A 14,281-nucleotide genomic window follows, 5' to 3' on the forward strand; every position below is an offset into this window, starting at 1 on the left:
GCTTTCCTCTCGCATGGTCAGTATATTGTATATATTGTAAACAAGCATTGGATCCAGTGGCTTATGGGTAATGATGACACGGTGTGCCAGAAGCTGTAATATGCTGCAGCTCTTGACATGTCACCTCGCCTGCTTTTGGCTGACTCACTGCTTGAGGGAGGGCAGTACGGTGACCCTGAGAGCTCACAGCTCTGCAACTTAAGAAAACACAAGCAAATTAAGAAAATATCTTCATCAATTTGACAACGTGCAGCTTTAAGAAAACACGCTAAAATGGCGACATTACATTTTCACATCAGGAAAAAGGATTGCAAACACACAGCAACATGTTCTCTAAATGCTGCGCATGTGTTGTCAAATTGATGAAGATGTTTTATTAATTTGCCTGTGTTTTGTCTGTTTGCATGCGTTTTCTTAAGTTGCTGTGCTGTGAACTCTCAGGGTATGAATACACAATTATAGTTCTTACTTTACAACACTTACAACCTCATTTCTTTCACCGTGTCCTGCAGCAAGCGTCCTGAGCGAGAGTCAGCGTCAAAAAGTGAGAGAGAGAGAAAGTGATACCCTTTGAAAAGCTTACTATCATTAATCTGCAAGTTAGGAACTACCTCTAGCCTTAAAGATGTTTTGTGAATATGGCCGGGATCTATAAAGCTTTATCAAATGATTCATTAACGCTTAATAAAACCATAAGTTACAACTAGAAACCCTTAGTTTATCTGTAAGTGGGTGCTCAGAAATAATAAGTGACATTTTACTGAATGATACGGTTGTCACCACCAGAAGAAAAAAGTATGGAAGATACACAAAGACATTTGAGCTATATCAATTTTCAGCTTTCCATTTCACCTTGTTGCTCTCAGAACACTTTCGACAGACTGAGGCTGTGTGCCAGGTCACACTGATCTCATTTCAGCCAGATGAGTAGAAACAGCTGGAGACACTGCTTTGACCCACACTGAAACATCTCATGCAGTGGTGGATGGATGCCATGACCCTTTGAAGATAGTCATGGTCCCCAGGGGATGGATCTGACTGACTTTGGTAGTCCCCTACATAGTTCACTTTCAGTTCATTCACTCGCAAATACTGTCTACTTACACATATACACTGGAGATCCAAATTAGAGAACAAATCATAAATACTTGATTTATTCTGAAATACTGTTATTTATGATTTCTGATAAAGATACTTTTTTTTGGCACAGTACAGTACAGCTGCGGGCCGAAAGGAAATTGGGGGGGGGGGGCAACTTCACCATCAGTGGTACCGTGTGTCTCAGTGTATCACAGCTGTTATTACCACTACTCATCATTGATCATATTTAATTCACTTCAATTTTATTTATAGTGCCAAATCATAACAAAAGTTATCTCAGGACACTTTACAGAGTAGGTAAAGACCACACTCTATGACTAAGAGAGAAAAGACAGACAGATGGACAGAGAGAGACACAAAGAGAGAGACAGACAAACTTCCAGTAACTATAATAATATCTATAGTAATGTGAATGTGACTTATATGTTATGGCAGTTAATACAGCAGAATAGTAGAAACAAGCACAGCTAAGGTGTTTACCATCATAATTGTTATTATCATTTTAATATTCTGTCACCTTGGCTGTACTTACTGGAAGTGTGTCTCTGTCTCTCTCTGTCCATCTATCCGTCTTCTCTCTCTTTCTCTCTTCTTTTCTTCCTCCCCAACCGGTGCAGACAGATGTCCGTCCTCCACAGAACTGGGTCTGTCTCACGTTCCTGCCTGTTATAGGGAAGGTTTTCGTTGCCACCGTACTCTACAGAGGAATTGTTGGGTCTATGTAAATCATAAATAAGTCATAGAGTGTGGTCTATACCTAGTTTGTAAAGTGTCCTGAGATAACTTTTGTTATGATTTGGCACTATGAATAAAATTGAAGTGAATTGAATTGAACATGCAGCAAAGGGCACCGTGTCAGTGTCAAACTGAGGCAGCTACAGAAAGGACTTGGTACATGGGAGGCTCGCTCTACCAGGTGAGTTATCACGTACCAAAAAAAACAAGTTTCAAGGTTATTATTCTCCTTTGCACAACAATGCAGCTGTCATTGGTCCTAATCTAAACCCCCATAGAGAATCTCTGGAAAATCCTTGGTGACAAAGTAATGCGTAAGAAACCCACTCCAGTTAGTGAACTGTGGAAGAGGCTGAGTCAGAATGGACAAAGATCAAACCAGAGCAGTGTGAGTTGTATATTATTATATTTATAGATTACTCTATGTTTTATGAATCTATGTTGTTTTTTTCTGTAGCTCCAGCACTGAACTCTTTAACGCGTTGATTTCACTTCTGCTGAAGTTTTTCTTCTTACAGCCTCTTTTTAGTGACATCTCTGTGTCAGAGTGTTTGCACACAGCGCAACACCTGCCCTTATATAGTGTTTAGAAGACGTTAACATATGCTAATCAAGAAGGATTCCTCATTCAGCTCATCTTCACATCATTTCTCTGAACAGGAAATGAAGAGAACTTCAAGTTAATGTTGCTGCAGGAGGCCCACTTTGTCTGCAATATGTTAATATAGGCTGAACTTTATGGGTCACAGTGTCACTGAAACCACTGTATTACAATGAACCAGACACCACATTAATTCTTGCACACAATAAATTGTAAATTTAATTCTTGTATTTTAAAGTTGACCAAAGAACAGAATCCTGTGTCCCAAAACTGCAGTCACTAAATACAGGATACCATACAAAACCTTCAAAATGCAACAATTACAAACATTTTGTTCAACAGATAACAATTCTACAGTATAAATGTATACAATACTGTTTTGTTTTTATTTGGCACTTGACCACAAGATGCTATTTTATGTTTTAACAGAAATGTTACACCCGACGTACTGTAGCTTTTTTTTATTAAGAAAAAAAAAAACCTCATTAAAATACAATAAAAGCAACAGATGGTGACAGTATTGTTGCAGTGTGATTTTTCAATTTGTCTGCATTTTTTTTTCTCACAAAAAACAGCAGTTATTTAGTAGACCATTCAAAGCTTTTCTAATTGGAAAACAATGCAAGAACTAAGAGGGCTTTGCTGTGCCCTGGGGAGGGCTTAGGTACATTCAGGGGAGGCTGACGCTGGTCCTGGTTGGACTATCACACAAACCTCAGGGAGAGCTTTCCTCTCTTTTCTTTGACAGTGAAGGGAAGAAAGAAACATGTCAATCTAATCCATCTGTTGGAATATAATGGGTGTCTTCTTATTAATGGGACAGCACTTATACTGAACTACAACATGTCATTCCTTGTATGTAATACTTTAAACAGTGTATATGCTAGTTAATTGAAGCGGTAGAATTGGGACTGCTGCTAAAGAATTCAGTCGTCTCTGTGTATGTTTGACCCTGGTACAGACACAATTAGATTGTGATTTCATTATTGAGCCCAACACAGCATCCCCATTTAACAGTGTCTTTATATGAATAGATTGTTGTGTGTGGTCTTTGTTTCCTTCCATGAAGTGATTCATGTGAACCCTCAGATATGCCAGCTTTGGCGGTCCATACGCTGTCAATAACACTGACTACTGGTAGTACTAACGATGAAAATACCAACATACAGAAGCGAGCTCAGAGCTGGATGGGCAACTGGCCGTTTAGCCACTGATATCCATAAACACACACATGCGCATAGGTCACATGCATACGTGTTATTTAGTCTGTGCACTCCTGCACCCAACTGTTCAACATGCGGCAGTTAAAAACATCTAAAAGTGAAGGTGAAGAAGTGTGTCTCTGTTCTTCAGTAGTAAATGTCAAAAAAGAAACTGGTTTGCATGCTTGACATCCCGCAATAGCTTAAATAAACAAACATTTTTTTCCCGCAACATTTGTTACAAACTGAGCAGTCTGAACTATCTATGTAACTATTTGCTCTACAAATTTCGGTGCACTTTAACATTTCTACACTTGACTCAAATACTTTAAAGACTAGTTTTCTATTTTCCTTAAGTTAGAGCGCAGTAATACACTGCCACTCCGGAACCCTCTGCCAAATTCTCTGTGATATGAAAAAGCACTAGAATAGATGATGGATAAAGGGATGGGTTTCATTCTTCATTACATCAGTGAGACTTCACTAAACAAAATCAAACTACTGATTAGGGCGCATATGCATAGTAGCATAATATTACACGTTCATGTAATTTCGTCCTAGCACAAAATATGAAACAAATTCTATCAAGTTTGCAAAATACACAAACACACGTACACATTCTCACAGTAGAAAAGAGGAAACTCAAAGCAGTACTCATTCTGAGTGAAGGACTAACTTCACAAGTCCTCTCTGCAGATTAAATAATCTCATCTACGGTATGTCCTGTTATCCAACACCATCATGTTTCTCTCTCTCGTCGTCTCATGCACACACTCTGTCCATGATACACATTCAAGTGACAGAGGCTCTGTGTCGCCCCGGCTGGAGCCTCCAGGGGCACAGAGAGCCAAGCAAAGACACCGATGCAGGGACTCCAGTTTATACTGTATATATACACAACCTACTCTAGACCTTCCTTATACTCTGGCGTGCCTATAGGAGAACTGAGGGATCCTGGTCTAATACAATCAGTGGGGTTTGAGAGCTTGATGAGGGTTTGGGAAAGTCTTCAGTTTGAGTCTGTGTTGGGGTCTGGAGGTTTTAGATAAACAGCTCAGGGTGGTAAACTGGAGAATTTGGCTCCTGTGCCCATCTTTGATATCCTCAGTGCATGTTGAAGGTCTGTCTTCTTCATCGTCATCAGCTTGTCATTCTTCATCATCAGGCTGCTCCAAAGTGGAGAGTTAAGGGCATTTGGAATCACCCAGAGAAGCACTGTGAGGAGACGGATAAATGTAAAGAGTCAGATTACAACGAAAGGTGCTAATGTGTTGATCATTATTATCACATGTCGCCTTTTATGGTTTCCAATGACAATGACACAGAAGAGAACAGCTCAAGTGCTGTGAGAGCTCTGTTCAAAATACATCACCAAAACTGCACTTTGGACTTTTGTTCTACAAACAACAACTATGAGGCTTTTACATGAACACTTTATCAAATACCAACATCAATAATCATTTTTCAACTGACTGATTTCTTAAGCTCTCTTACTGTCCCAGTCAGGGGTGGGAAATATAACACAAAATAATATACGACAAATAAAGATACATCATAACACTGATGTTTATAAAAACCATTGTCACAGTGGTGAGAGGTCCCATAAGGTAAGGGAGAGATACCATGGGATAAACCATAGGGAAAAATCTCTGCCAGTGAACGTATATCATCAGATGACCAAACCTAACCTGGTATTTACTGAGCTATGCTGTAAAAGTCAATGTGTTTACGCAGGAATTAAACTTGATCTGGGACAGAAAATAACCTGGAGAAAATGTCTGTCTCATTTTCCAAACCATGTGAACACCACAAGAAAGTCTCACAATAAATAAAAGAAGAATAAAGTTTAACAAAAAAGCTTTAAGATTAGTCAGCTCTTCTAAAACAAGAGTAGGACGAGGTGAAGACATTCACAGAGACATCTGACAGACGGCTGTTTGCTAACTTCTGCTTTCTGCAGTCATATGCCCATCTTAACTACCAACTGGTTTTATGAATCACTAGCTTCTGACAACACACAACACACCTTTTATTACTATCAGCTCAGACTTACAGTCATCATAGCCTCGAGTTTAGTGCTGCTGCAACCTTGAGTTTAGAGTCACAAAAACTAAAGAAATGCTTGTTGACTTCACAAAACAGAAAAGCTCCAAAAGTGTCCCAAACATCCACAGAGGGACAACACATATTCCTGGGTTTCATCTATAGTGAAGAGTTGAACTTCTAAGAGAAGACTGAGGTTCTTTAGAAGAGTGCCAAAGACAGACAAATCCTCCACACGGGGGCTTTCCAAATAAGCAGCTTTTTCAGAGCATCAACTCGTTCAACAACTACCCCAAAATAACAGGCCACCTCCTACAAAGTCTCTAATGCCAGTCCATGAACTACAAATAGTCTAAGAGCCAGTGACATGGTGGATGACCCATCCCACATGATGCACAGTGCACACAGCCTCTGCAGAGCTACTCTCCAGCAGGCATGCTCACGGCCTGAGAGGCACAAGTGTTTGTTCCTGAGGTGAAACCATAGCCTTACTACTAGTGGCACTTTGTGAAACTGTCTGGAACACCACCAGCACACTTTCAGTAACAATCTCCTCGCTTAACTTGCTACGCTTTGCTGTTTTCAAAAAGCTGAGTTTAAGTCTCTATGAACCGAAAGTTGTTACCCAGTGTGTACCCAGTGAGTGGTGCACAGTTACAAGACTGATTTAAATCAAATCTTTGGTGTTTGATTGGCCTGCTATAAAGTGGTTGGGTTTGGAGTTTAGTGCCATACGGAGCTACAGAGCAGAGAGAGGACTTCTCCATGGTCACACCCCAACCGGAGGATAAAGGCTTGCCTGCCTGCCTGCAGGTCGGCTGAGAGCCTCCCTGAAACAGACCTCAGCCCCGTTGGTTTGGAATTGAAAATGTTGGTTACATACATACAGATTCTATGAATGGTGTTTTTTTCCCCACTGGTATCCAAACACGACTGCTGTAGCTAGCAAGGCTCATTTCATTTGATTCTATTTTGTAAACAAGTCATAATTTCAAACCATTTTACCTTGTTTTACAGGAACATAAAAAGACACGTTTTTTTGTTGTTTTTTTTTTTACATATTTTTCATATAGATCAATGAACAATTAACACAGGGGCACAGAGCTAAAACTGAGAAAATGTATTTTAGTTGCACTGCAGGTGAATCTGTTGGGTATGAAGCTTACAGGTTGTTTTGATGACTCAGGTTTAGAACTGTCCGGCGCTGCTGGGGTCACACTGCAACAGGCGGACGATAGAGGGGTCGCTCTTTGCTCCTTTGATGAACTCCTCCAGAGACAGCTTACCTAAAACAGAAACAACTTCAGTAAAAATGAATGACCTCCCATCAACAACATGCACAGGTCATTGTTCTCACAACCTGAATCAGGGCTCCTTTCTTCACTAGGAGCACTGTGGCCCCCAACTGAAAATGTTAGGGGTGCAGATTAGATTAGATGGTATGTAGGCGTCCACTGCCATCAGTGTGAATGTCTGTGTGAATGGGTGAATGTGACAAGTAGTGTGAAAGCACCTTGAGTAGTCAGAAGACTAAAAAAGGCGCTGTATCCATGAGGATAGAAGTCCATTTACCATTGAGTCCACGAGAACGAGAACGAGAACGAGAACAAGAACGAGAACGAGAACGAGTATTTTGTTTACAGAGGGGTTGATTTAAGAAGAGAGCTGTAGTGGTGCTTCAGGTGTCTTTGCAGGGTCTAAAAGGGCCCTGCCTTGCACCTGTCAACATACGGCACTGCTCCACAGAGAGAGATAAGAAGCAGTGTCACGACCGCTACAGTACATACAGTGAATATATAGTATCCTGACTGATCAGATCAGTCTGTTTATATGTTTAACCATATGAACCGTATCTACAGTGACTGATCAGATCAGTCTGTATATATGTTTAACCATATGAACCGTATCTACACAGACTTCTACATCAGATCCGTCTGTGTGCCACCTGCTGCCTCACTCACTGCTCTGGGCGGAGAAACAAAGTCAATGAATCAGTGAAGCACTGTTGATGTCTTCCCATAGAGCCGACATGAAAACTATTTTGGTTTAGTAACTTTCTGCTGTCACTCGGCTCAGGTCGTCACATACGGAGGCTTCAGAACCGTCAGGTGTGGACACTGTGAGTAGTTGTGGGAGCTCACCTGTGATGTGTTTGTGTTACTGTGCTGACGAACTATCTTCTTACACTGCTTACATATTGTTCCTGTCTTATCTGTCACTCTCTTGCTGTTGATCCACTTACATATTGATAGGGTGAAACATCTGGTCGTGCATGTGTGACTAGATGTAAAATTCAGTCACACACTCTCAAATTTTGGTCGCAAAATGCGAGCCCTGTGAATCAGTTCATCCTAATGCTGTTCCATTTCTCACCATAAGGTGGCAGTGTTGAGACGTCTCCTCTCTCCCCTGCCTAACACACAGGCTCTAGATGCCTCTGTATGACTTGCTCACTACTCGTGATTCTTGTTAGAAGAAGCAGAAGAAAGAGAGCACATTTCTGTGTCCAGGTCAGAAGCACAACCCCCCCTCTCTCCCTCCCTCTCTCTGTCTTTGTTCTGCTGTCACTTTTATCCCAATTCCTCTTCACTCCCCCTCCTCCTCCTCCTCTCTCTTCCAACCCACTCCTCTTTTGCTTCGTCTTCTCCTCCTCCTTCTACTACCCACAGTGCACTTATTCCTCATTGTCCATCTCTGTTTCTTCCATCTTGTTTCTCTGTCTGCTGTGTGAGTGCTGTGCGAGTGTTTGTGCTGTATAAATGTGCTCTCTGAGTATCTACAGTACAATTGTGTGTGATTGAAGTGTGTTGTGGCTGACTAAAAGTGCAGGTCAGGTGTGAGTTGTGTTGTCAATGAACTGCTGCTTCAGGCTGGAGGGCTCTACAAGTGCCTCTGTGATAGAAAAACAGGCCGGTTTGTACAATGCCAACAGCTGCTGGCCAGCTTACCAGGTGGCAGTGACAAGCTGTTCAATACATTTGCATTTTAAGTGCCTGCTGTGTCCCATTTCACTGAAACAAATCAATCTACCAATTCTATCAGGTTTTAAAATGATTTTAATGTCTAAGTAGAGAAGCAAGAGGGATTTTTGCACGAGGGTTGCATGTTGAGTCAGGTTAACCTGCTAGTTTTTCTTACCAGAAGAATCAATGTGGACTTGATGTAGTGGTTTGTTTTAAGAGTTTCAGCAGGTACACGCAGCAATTTTCTTGACTCAAAATTATCAACAAGGTGTTTTGAGGTCAGTTTCAGGGTTCTTCACCTTTTCCAAAGTAAAATTCAAACACTTTTCAAACATTTCGATGTGCTGAGTCAGCAGAAACACAGCAGACAAACAGGACTGTAGCTGAACACATTAGCATGGACCAGATCCCTGTTTACACTGTGGAGAAACCTGACTAACCACAACTGATTCACCAACTGAATCCAAGGTTTAACCTCCTTCATGGAATCATAATGTCCACACAAATCCCTGAGCTCTACAACACAAGAAAACAAACAAGAGAATTTTAACACGTTTGTTTTTATATACACCCTACAATTATTTAAAAAATTCATTTTTGCCTTAATTTTGGGAATTTTCTCTCGGTATAAGTAGAATTAGCATCCAATATAACATATATTTCAAGCAGTTTCAAGTACTTTATTCAAAATCCAAGCATGTTTCAAACCTTGAACAACCCGCATTAAAAGTCAAGTGTTCAAACAGCAGCAGTTGAGGTGAGCCTACCGTCTCTGTTGGTGTCCATCTGCCTGAAGATCTTCTCTGTCCTTTTCTCAGGTGTTGATTCGTCCTCAGGCATCTTCATCACAGAGGACACCATCTTATAGATGGCCTAGAAAGGGCACAAGGAAGGTCATATCATCAATGATTAATCCATGGATCTCAAAACCGTTTGTTTTCTTAACTGAAGGCACTGTAGCACCAATTATTGCCTCCAGGAATGTCCCAGTTCTGTGGATGTCCAGGCTATCTGACCGTATCTTTTGTATCTTTCCATATTGGCTCAGACTGCTGCAATATAATTGGTTGATGAGGACATACGTGGCATCAGAAAGAACTAAACAAGTATAATACTGCTATCCCAGACCAGTGTATTAGGGACCTTTTTACGGCTTGCAAAAATATTTCTCTCACTCTTTTGCAAGAAGACCCGTAAACGAGTTCATCAAAGAATTGTCCACACTACCTCTAGAAACAATTACTTACATTATTAAAGATAAAAAATCACTCTTTGAAAACATTTGTATTTCATTCATTCAGGATTCAGAATGACTCATAGCACTGAGACCGCACTGGTAAAAATTACTAACGACCTTCTAATAGCTTCAGACAAAGGACTTGTCTCTGTGCTTGTTTTACTAGATCTTAGTGCTGCCTTCGACACTATTGACCATCACATCCTGCTACAGAGACTGGAGCATCTAATTGGCATTAAAGGAACTGCACTGAGCTGGTTTAAGTCTTATTTATCAGATAGATCTCAGTTTGTACATGTTAACGACAAATCCTCCATGCACACTAAAGTAAGTCACAGAGTTCCACAGGGTTCTGTCCTTGGACCGATTCTATTCTCCTTATATATGCTTCCCTTAGGAAATATTATAAGGAAGCACTCCATAATTTTCATAGTTATACTGATGATACACAATTATATTTGTCGATCAAACCAGAGAAAAAATGATCAGTTAGCTAAACTTCAAATGTGCATTAAGGAAATAAAAGGCTGGATGACCTGCAATTTCCTGATGTTAAACTCAGACAAAACTGAAGTTATTGTACTTGGCCCCGAAGGCCTCCGAAACTCAATAGTTAAAGACATTGTTACTCTGAATGATGTTGTGTTGTCCTCCAGCACCACAGTAAGGAATCTGGGTGTTATTTTTGATCAGGATATGTCCTTTGATTCTCACATAAAACTAACAACAAGGACTGCATATTTTCACCTGCATAATATTATGAAAATTAGGAACATTGTGTCTCAGAAAGACTGAAGATTAAGTCTGTTAAGAGTCTCCAGTTGGTCCAAAATGCTGCAGCTCGTGTACTAACTAAAACAAATCGAAGAGAACATATTTCTCCTGTATTAGCTTCTCTGCACTGGCTACCTGTAAAATCTAGAATAGAATTTAAAATCCTTCTCCTTACCTACAAAGCTCTTATTGGTCAGGCCCTGTCGTATCTTAAAGAGCTCATAGTACCGTATTACCCGACTAGATCGCTGCGCTCTGAGAATGCAGGGCTACTCGTCGTTCCTAGAGTCTCCAAAAGTAGAATGGGAGGCAGAGCCTTCAGCTACCAAGCTCCTCTCCTGTGGAACCAACTCCCAAGTGTTATTCAGGAGGCAGACACTGTCCCCATATTTAAGAGTAAACTTAAAACTTTCCTCTTTAATAAAGCTTATAGTTAGGGCTCACTAGCCCTTAATTATGCTGCTATAGGCCCAGTCTGCTGGGGATAATCCTGTTCCTGATACTCTGAGCTTCTCTCCTCTCTGTCTGTATCATTCATGTCTCATCAATGCATGTTACTAATTCAACTTCTTCCCCGGAGTTGTTTGTGCTTTGTCGTCTCGCAGGTCTCTGCTGATCGTGGTGGTGCCTGCTGCCGTGGTCCTGCATGACGCTTCCTGCTGCTATTATTACTATTACTCAAATATACTATCATTAGTTTTATAAATTATACAATTTTTAGCCATAAAACATTATCAGTCATATTTCTCATTGTATCACAGCTGTTATGACTATTACTCATATCATTGATCATATTTACAACCATAATTATTATTATTATCATATTTCTGTCATCTTAACCGTAGTTGTTTCTACTATTTTATCACTCCTGTGTGTTAACTGTCATAACATACTGTATCAGTCATATTCACATTACTATAAATATTATTATAGTTACTGTTACTTTTGTGGTTGCTTGCATCTCTGGGACTGTCTCTCTGACTGTCTTTGTGTCTGTCTTATTATCTCTCTGTCCATCTGTCTTTTCTCTCTCCTTTTCTTCCTCCCCAACCGATGCAGACAGATGTCCGTCCTCCACAGAGCTGGGTCTGTTCCACGTTCCTGCCTGTTATAGGGAAGGTTTTGGTTGCCACGGGATTAATAGCGTATATACTAACTATCATAATAATTATTATTATTATTCAAGCTACTGCAACTTGGGGGAATTGTTGGGTCTATGTAAATCATAAATAAGTCATAGAGTGTGCTCTTTACCAACTCTGTAAAGTGTCCTGTGATAATATTTGTTATGATTTGGCACTGTAAATGAAATTGAAATTGAATTGAATAGATGGACGTAATGTGATGAATGTGGTTGTTTAATATGTATTCTGTTCCATGTGAACTATGTCTTTAAGCCTGACCCGGCGTAAATAATGAAAGTATGACATGAATATAACATCATCGGAACCCCTTCTTGAAGAACAGATAATTATCTTTATTTTTATTTGTTTTCTCCTTTCCTCCTTTTTGATATACAACGTATTATCTTGGATTATTATTATTGTTCATGTCAATTGAAGTAAACTGAAAAAGAAAATAAGTTAGAGAAGCTGAGGTGGGTGATCAGGATTTGCATCAATCTGAACAAACCATACCCACACAGTCTGATGAAGGACATTAGCTTAGTTAGATTCGTTTTTGGGTATTAGACTCTACCTGTAGCTGGATCAGGTCCAGACTAATGATGCAATAATATGGTGGTACACAGTACAGATTCAATCCGATTAAATGAAATGAAATGAAATTTAATTCATCAAATTTTTTTTACAATGCCAATTCATAACAAAGGTTATCTCAGGACACTTTACATATAGAGTAGGTAAAGACAAAACACTCTATGACTTATTAATGATTTACAGAGAACCAACAATTCCCCCTTGAGCAGCAACAGCAATCTTGTGCACACAGTGGCAAAACCTTCCCTATAACAGGCAGGAACGTGGGACAGACCCAGCTCTGTGGAGGACGGACATCTGTCTGCACCGGTTGGGGAGGAAGAAAAGGAGAGAGAAAGAGAGAAAAGACGGACAGAGAGAGACAAAGACAGACACAAAGACAGACAGAGAGACAGTCCCAGAGATGCAAGCAAACAAAAAGTAGCAGTAACTATAATAATATCTATAGTAATGTGATTATGACTTATACAGTATGTTATGACAGTTAACACACAGGAGAGATTAAATAGTAGAAACAACTACAGTTAAGGTGACAGAAATATCATTCATCATTCATCTTCAACCGCTTATCCCGGGGTCGGGGTCGCGGGGGTGCTGGAGCCGATCCCAGCTGACATCGGGCGTGAGGCGGGGTACACCCTGGACAGGACGCCAGTCTATCACAGGGCACATAGAGACGTACAGAGACAGACAACCATTCACACCTACGGGCAATTTTAGACTCATCAATTAACCTAACACATGCATGTCTTTGGACTGTGGGAGGAAACCGGAGAACCCGGAGAAAACCCACGCAGACACGGGGAGAACATGCAAACTCCGCACAGAAAGGCCGAGGTCGGTATGCGAACCTGTAACCTTCTTGCTGTGAGGCGACAGTGCTAACCACTACACCACCGTGTAGCCCTGACAGAAATATGATAATTATAATAATTATGGTGGTAAATATGATCGATGATATGAGTAATAGTCATAACACAAGATATATTACTGATAATGTTTTATGGCTTAAAATTGTATAATTTATAAAACTAATGATAGTAAATTTGAGTAATAGTGATAATAGTAGCAGGAAGCGTCATGCAGGACCACGGCAGCAGGCACCACCACGATCAGCAGAGACCTGCGGGACGACAAAGCACAAACAACTCCGGGGAAGAAGTTGAATTAGTAACATGCATTGATGAGACATGAATGATACAGACAGAGAGGAGAGAAGCTCAGAGTATCAGGAACAGGATTATCCCCCGGCAGACTAGGCCTATAGCAGCAGAATAAAGCAGAACAAAATCAGCTTAGGCCCCGTACATGCCCCCATAGATACCTGTGCTCTGTTTGCCCCCATATTTAAAACCTGCGTACCTCACTGTGTCATTTTCATGTAAGGAAACATGTGGCCAGGGATCACTAAGGGACTAAAAACTGGGCCTGCTGCCCACAATGACTTAATGAATATTAATGACGGTTGAAGCACTGAATGTTATACAGTTAAAGACACCTATTGAATATGGATTGATCATATTACAGCCGATACCTGATTAGCTTAATTAGGTCAGGTTTGTGGGCAGATATCGGCCCATCGTATCAGAGAAGTGCATCCCTGCTCCAGAGTAAAGAGACTGCTTCACCGTTGTGTGATTACATTTTTGTGTTTTAGGGAGGGAGGGATTGGAGACAAACATATGCACATACACAATCCCTCACAGACTATTTATCAGTGTTGTTTCTCCTTTGCGCTCTGTTGCATTGCAGGCTGTTTGGCAGTAAACAGAGAAATCCCAGTCCGCCTTCTCTGTCTGTAATAAGGAGGCGGATTTGAGGGGAATGGAAGCTGACATGTGAACAGAGGACGGCTGATTGTGATTACAGTACAGCGGGAAATTTGAATAGTTGCTGGTTATGCCTCC

The 14,281-nt window shown here is 40.7% G+C and overlaps 1 protein-coding gene across 2 annotated transcripts in view; it reads right to left on the reverse strand.

Moving 5' to 3' along the window:
- Nucleotides 1-2,641: 2,641 nt before the first annotated feature.
- Nucleotides 2,642-14,281, reverse strand: part of ncalda (neurocalcin delta a) — a 92,391-nt gene continuing 80,751 nt past the window's right edge. For both annotated transcript variants that reach the window (XM_083918498.1, XM_083918497.1), the window contains 3 exons: nucleotides 9,413-9,518; nucleotides 6,849-6,968; nucleotides 2,642-4,854 (listed from right to left, as the gene is read on the reverse strand). In XM_083918498.1, the coding sequence (XP_083774624.1) occupies nucleotides 6,871-6,968; nucleotides 9,413-9,518 (204 nt within the window). In that variant the 3' untranslated portion in view covers nucleotides 2,642-4,854; nucleotides 6,849-6,870. The remainder of the gene's footprint in view (nucleotides 4,855-6,848; nucleotides 6,969-9,412; nucleotides 9,519-14,281) is intronic.

This window comes from Echiichthys vipera, assembly GCF_963691815.1.
Source record: "Echiichthys vipera genome assembly, chromosome: 8".
NCBI lineage: Eukaryota > Metazoa > Chordata > Actinopteri > Perciformes > Trachinidae > Echiichthys > Echiichthys vipera.